Source organism: Oryzias melastigma, linkage group LG2, assembly GCF_002922805.2.
Source record: "Oryzias melastigma strain HK-1 linkage group LG2, ASM292280v2, whole genome shotgun sequence".
NCBI lineage: Eukaryota > Metazoa > Chordata > Actinopteri > Beloniformes > Adrianichthyidae > Oryzias > Oryzias melastigma.
The window spans coordinates 2,210,003-2,217,048 of record NC_050513.1 but is presented as its reverse complement, the minus strand read 5'-3'; the positions used below and the strand labels follow the sequence as shown (position 1 = coordinate 2,217,048).

At 45.0% G+C, this 7,046-nt stretch overlaps 1 protein-coding gene across 1 annotated transcript in view; it reads left to right on the top strand.

Annotated features, from left to right (window-relative positions):
* Positions 1–1,768, top strand: part of LOC112140000 (dedicator of cytokinesis protein 3) — a gene marked incomplete in the record, with an annotated part of 107,245 nt that extends 105,477 nt beyond the window's left edge. The window contains 1 exon segment of the mRNA XM_024262888.2: positions 1–1,768. Within this exon segment, the coding sequence (XP_024118656.1) occupies positions 1–195 (195 nt within the window).
* Between the last annotated feature and the right edge of the window lie 5,278 nt (positions 1,769–7,046).

Below are 7,046 nucleotides of genomic sequence, written 5' to 3'. Positions count from 1 at the left end.
CCCCCTGTCCTGCCCCCCAAACCTTTTCACAGAGAGGGCTGCATCCCTGAAGAGGACTTCCTGATCAGCCAGCCAGGGGTCCCCCCTCCTCCGGCGCCTCGGCCTTTGCCGCGCAAAATCTCCCAGCCCATAATCGCCGCCGCCAAGGAGGAGCAGGCCAAGGTGGCGTGGGAGCACGGCGTCAGCAAGGACTGAGTGGGGGCTCGCCAAGTCTGAAGAACTAACAAACAGGTGAGGAGGAGGGCCTCCTCAAAGAGCTGGGGGGGGGCGGACTTTCCACTGAACCCCTCAAACCTGAAGCTTTTCCTCACGGCGCCCGCCGGGAAAGCCTCACGCCGTTACGGCCGCCAGAACACGTTTGCTCTTCTCTGAGTCCCAGCTTCTCCTCTCAGCTGGATCAGGTTCTGGAACTCCTGCAGGGATCTCCTCAAACCCTGAAGCAGGTCGATGGGAGCAGACGCTGCTCCACAGACGTCCAGATGAAGGCAGACAGCCGAGGGTCAAAGGTTATCATGTCCCACAGAGGAGATGAGCAGCTCTCTGGTCCATGAAGGGAGAGGTGAAGAGATCAGGTTTGATGATGAGGAGGGTCGGTGGGAACAACCAGTCTGCCCCCCCCTTCCTGAAGCTGCATCATCAGAGGTCCAGAGGACGAAGGACAGACGAGCTTCTGATGAAGACGTCTTCATTGTCCAAAGTTCTGACACCTGAAGAGCATGTGTGACCTGGTTCTGTTTTGTGTTCTGTTGGTTGATCCGGAGGTGACCACGGACGCGTGCTGGCTTCCGTTTCCTGTTCTCTTTGTGTTGTGACTTCTTCTCCTTTGACTGAACGTCAACAGTTTTCCTGATCAAACTTGTTTCTGTTCAACATCTCAGGCGGTCTGCTCCCTCTTCTGGAATATTCTGGGATGTTCTTCTTCATGTTCTGGTCCACACGTGTCTGTCTTTACTGTTTCATGGAGAGTTTAGGAGGAATCAGGTCACATTCAGCTGCAAACGTTTAGATATTTATCTTCAAATATGAGTTGATCTTTTTTAACCTCTATTTAATTTAAAGATCCAGTTTTATTTTATTTAAAAACCTCCTAACATTGAGCTTTATGCGGTCAGGCTTAGTTCTGTGTGTTTTTCTTCATTCCTCTCGTCTCATGAGGTTTGCTGGAGATGTTTGGACACAACAACTGTTTATCTGCTGATCTCTGAAGGATTCTGCATCGTCTTCCTCCCTTTAAAGACCAGAATGTTTCTGTCTCTCCTGCTCCTCCCTAATGAAGCTTCAAACCCTCAAACTTTCCTGGTTGAGTACTTATAGCATCCTGATGAGACGTTTCCATCAGAACGTTTCACAGCAGCCACGTTCAGGAGCAGAAACAGATGAAGCTCCGCCTGCTTCCTGAATAGCTGAAGAGAAAATGTTTTTTGGGAAAGTTTTAGTTTCACTAAAACCTTCAGTTTAGTTTGCAGACTCCAGGAACACGGTGGAGGAGTGAGAGGAAGCGGTGCTTGTGTAGCGCGACCGCCATGTTTGTCCTGTTTTTAACCTCCAGACAGAAAGAAAAGCTGGTTTAGTTTTCTGTTCAGGGCAGCTGAAACATTTGTATTCTCACTGTTTTTGACAAAGCTCTATGTCTTTGGTGGCAATGGCGTTCACCTGAGCGCGTCTCCATGGCGATACCGTGTAAATACTCCTGTTTTCCTACTCACTAAGCAAAGTTCTGTACTGTGGATTCACCTTCATCATATTAAATACTATTGAAGAACCCTGACTCCAGTTGAATGCCTTTATTTGAAACGGGTTTTGGTCACATTTTTATTTCATGGTCGTTTTTCTGATAGATTTGACTCCCAGAGAAATCTGGCTCTTTTGTCGTCCACACCGTTAAAATTCCTTCTTTTGTTGATTTATTTTCTTCATAATTTTACTCCATTTTGGACTGATAAACTGATTTAAAGTGTATTCCCCATGGACACAACGACGGCTGGCTGGAGGTAGCAGGTATCGAACTGCCAATCCTTCAATCCTGGGCTGACCTGTTCAACCACCTGAGCCACTGTCGCCCCAGTTCCATGTAAACCTTCTATTGCCCCCCTCAAACAACACTCACAAGCAGAAACAGTTGCAGTGGGCCTCGACAGACACGAAGACTCATTTTCTAAAGCCTCGTTTCCACTGAGCTGTCCAGTTTGATCCGGTATTTTGAACTTTTCCATAGTTAAATGGACCCATTAACCCTCGTGCTCTCTTACGGGGTCCAGATGACCCCACCCCAACACTGAAATGTGATCCCTCCCTTGGCAAAGGTGGACAGGATTTTATGTTTGCTACGGACACCAGTGAATACAGAAAAATCTTTGAAAAACAAAGTTCAGGGCGCTGTCTTGTGGGGTCCAGATGACCCCACTTTTAATGTAAACTTGCCTAGGATAGCACAAGATTATTCAGCGGCTTCAGAAGATCGATAGATGAATCTTTTTTTTTTTTTCTTTACTTGTCCTGTCCAACAGCTGAGCAAACAGAGAGAGGGGGGGCACAAAAGAAAGGTAAAAGAGGGGAGTTTAGAGAAAAAAGAAGATAGTAAAGAGTTCCGACCCGTACCTCTTGAGGGCCCCCATCCATTGTGGGTCCATAGAAAAACAGAATGGGACGGTTGGAGTGGAGTCGCTGTAGCCCCCCACTGATTGGCAGAAAGAGATGACGATATTAGAAAGCACCGCTGTAGCGCTAAGCTAGCGTTTCCGTTTTCTTCTTCATATTCTTTCAAACAAAATTAACTTCTTGTCATACATGATGAACAAAAAGTAAAGCAAGAAAAAGACGAGCTGCTGGATGACCTCCATTGTTGTTGCTTTGCTAGTCATCACACTACCATGACACAACGACACGCCTGCGGTCTACACCACGCATGCGCCATGAAAACAAACCCCTCAGTGGAAGCAAGGCTAAACAGTCTGGTTCACTGATGAGGGCCGTGCAGCCCTGGATGGTCCAGATGGAGGGAGTAGTGGGTGTTGGTGGTTGGCCACCATGTCCCAACAAGGCTGTGACGTCAGCAGGGAGGTGGTGGAGTCGTGGTTTGGGCCGTGAAGGGCCCTGAAGGTGTGAAAAGGACTATTGAAAAGTAGGTGGAGTTTCTGACAAACCACTTTCTTATGTGGTACAAAAAGAAGAACCGTGCTTGGAACATTTGAAGGTTTTGATTTTTGAACAAAATCCTGTTTCATGTAGGAGGATTGTTCAATAACATTTCATACATACTCTGATGGTTAGTGACTTAAACATGATGCTGACTGTATTTGCATTGAAGATTTAGAAAAATCATAGAAATACATCTTCTGGAACGTGCTGGACCCCCCCACCCCCACCCCCCACCACAGAGGTGAGCCTCGTGTTTCTCAGACAATCAGACATTGTTCTGGACTGATGAGACCAAACCAGCCTGCAGATGGCATTCATCAGCCTGCAGCAGTTCAGTGGTGAGCCTCAGCTCATACCCTCCACACAGGCACCTCCTGGGGGTCCTTTCCCCCTCCTCCTTATCCCAGCTCCCACCACCACCCAAGTCACAGCTCCTCCCCTTTAAGCCAACCTTCTAATGTGAGTGGTTTCCTGTTATTGTTCATTCTAAAAAAAGAACATCAACCAAAAGCGCTTGATCCTGGTAAGAGTTCTGCTGGAGCTGCAACAGTCAGTAAAACAGTCAGTAAAAAGGTCTGTGAAACAGTCAGTTCATTGGAACAGGAAGTCCTGTGATGAACTAAAATACTGTCTTGGGTGAAACCCACCCTCAAATAACAGTAACAGGATAGGCTCCAGCAACTCTGTGACTCCAAAAAGGATTCAGAAGATCGATGGATGGATCTTTTTTTTTTTTTCTTTACTTGTCCTGTCGCACAAAAGAAAGGTAAAAGAGGGGAGTTTAGAGAAAAAGAAGATAGTAACAGAAGGTAGTAACATCATATAACAACCAGGTATAAATAGTAATCTTGAATGGACGGGGCCTATCCACACACACACTCCGTTGTTACAAACATACCTGTTGGCTAAAATAGTCTTCACATATAAACTAGTTAAAATGCACACAATACAACTGCAGTTCACGTACACACTTCTGCATATAAACCCACACATGTTAAGTCTTTCATTCTGTCACACACACTATTAGTGCAAAGGTGAGCTGACACCTGTGCTCAGGTGAGTCTTTATGTTTTGTTGAAGTGGATGGTGATGGAATGTTCAAAGGGGGAGAGTGCGCTGGAGCAGCAGCCAGAACCCCCTGCACCCGCCATGGGGCTGTGGAGAGAATCCGCCCGCCGGGCATGCACCCAGACCAGGGCGGACGGGACCCCCGCAGAGGCCCCAGAGGATGGATGGATCCTAAACAGTGGAGACATGCTGGCTCTTTTCCAGTAGAGGGTGCCAAATAAACATACACAGTTTTTTCTTGAATCCGGTTAAGAAAACAAAACTCTTTATTCTGACACATAATTTGACTGAACTTCAATGGAAAAGGTTTAGATGACCCCTGTGATTACCTGTGATTTGATTAGATCCATGTAATGGTCTACTGTTATACGACAGAGACTGTCTGTGGACACAATGTGTTTCTAAGAGACATTAGAATGAAAGCATGAAATCAACTAGAAGTTTCTAGAATATTCATCCAAACAGAACCAGGTTTCACACTGAGCTGGTAGAATATTGAAACTTCAGAGATACGTTTGCCTTTAATTGATTCCTATACAAGAGACTTTGCTAAAAATGATCTTGTCAATATGAACTACAGTTGGCTTTAATTTGATATTTTATGTTGCTGGTGTTCCTCATGATTGTCAACTGAACAACGTCAACTAAAAGAGGACCCATTTATGAATGACACGATTTTCTAAAAATACGAGCTAATATTTGTCACTTAGAGAATTTAACAATCATTTGTTCTCTTGAAAGTGTGATTATTAACAGCGTGTCTGGTGATCCCCAAAAACTGAAGGAGACTCCTGGACTGCAGCTCACATGACCCTGAGCTGTGATGTCTGCAGATGGATGAAGGAATATCATCTTTTAATAACTTTATGAACTTCAGTTCAGCCGAACCTGAAGGGTCTAAACTCCAACAGCTGCCATAGCCGATGATGTTTAGCTCCAGGAGCTCGGACTGGACGAGCAGCCATCCTGTGACTGCTGGACAGACACAAAAAGGGTTCAGCAGACAGAAACAGCTCCAAGATGCAGACAGAACATCTGTGTTTGCTCTGGTCAGGAGGCAGCTCGGTTCCTGGGATTGCATGAAGATCCTGATGGACAGAAAGGTCCAGAACATCTCTCAGAACTCACCTGCTGCAGGTTAGGGATCGTCAGCATTCCCTTCATTTTTTCCAGCTACCTTCCCATCAGGATTGTCCTCAGCTCTGCCAGCAGGATTCCTCCCAGAGAGCTCGTGTCAGCAGCAGCAGGTGAACACCTGATGAAGACGGACCGTCCTCTCTCTTCTTTCCTCTCTCGTCTTTGTTTTTTCTTTTTACGTAACGTGTCTGGTGGATTATCGTTTGTCATCTGCTGCTTGTCCATCACAGTGATGCTGAGGTGATGATGTACAGGAAGAGGGTGGCGGTAAAACCCGGGGGGCTCGACAGTGGGCTCCTTTATTCCACTGTAATGTACAAAGAGATGCCAGTGGGACGGGGCCCCTCGGCCACACTGGGAAGGATATGAGTGCTGAGTGAGGAACGTGGAGGCCCCTCTGCAGCTCGCTGTCCTCACACACTCACACAGAAGCTCACAGTTTGTGCTGGTTCAGAACCGCTCAATAATCCCATTTCCCAACTTTAAACTTTTCTTTTACTCTGAAAACTAAAGTTCAGTCCTTATCTTTAGGATTAGGGACGTTTTTTTACTTTCTGGTGTCCGTTAGAGCCAGACGTGGAAACTTCCCTGAGAGGTCATGTTTACACAGACCAACAGAGCTTTTTTCTTTGGGGTACAGAGGACTATTTGTGAGCTCGTGCTGAAGATTTGGGTTTCTCTAACTTTGGAAATCCCCGTAGACATGATACGTTTAAAAAGCTGCTCTGAATGGGGCCAACAGGAGAGCATTTTTCATTTGAGCCTTTCCTAAGAGCACTAATTTAGTCAGAACTGAAACAGGAACCAGCTTCAGAGCAGGAACAGTTCAGCGAAGCCTCACGTATTCCATACAGCCAGAGATCACTAGGGTGTTCAGGTTAGAAACATCCTTCTTGAGATGTTCATGCCAACACTAAACCCCAGCAGAGATGGCAGCTCTGGAGCTGGTAGAAGCTGAGAAGAACCCGGTTTGAAGCCAGGGAGGATTTGCTGCGGCGCAGAGGAGATGACGGTTCAACGCCAACAGCTGATAGACTGTTGTTCAAGTTCAGGTTTATTGTTGAGTTTGACATTTGTACAGTGAACATAATATACAATAACAACAAACAACCAATAAAGAAAGCAATAAGCAGAAGCTTATGGAGCTTTTCGATGTCTTTCCTTGAAAACTAAACAATGTCCATGCTCATCAGCATGACAAAGAAATAGATTAACAAAAAAAAACAATTGAATCAATTTACAAACAAATACAAGTAAATCACATCATTTTAAATCTGTGTTTTGCAATCATTTATGCATTTGCGTTTTAAACTTTTTTTAGACTGCAAAAGCAAAGTACTTCATGTGAATTCATCACTCAATTCATTCCATAATTTCACACTCAGAACTGAAACCCATCTCACCTTAACATCAGTTCACACTTTAACCTGCTCAAAATAATGAAGACCTCTTAAGTTATGCTGACTAACCGTTAAAGTAAATACTTTATGTATATTTTTTTAACTAAATTATGTTTTACTCTAAAAACATTTCTACTACCTTAATGTAAACGATTTCCTTTAATTTTCAACTTTTATTCAAAGTAATAGCGCATTTGTTGCTTCACAATAACTCTGTTTTTTCTTTTTTTTTAACTTGTCCTGTCCAACAGCTGAGCCAACAGATGTGGGCTGAGAGCTTCTTGTGTTGGGCAGATTTTACTG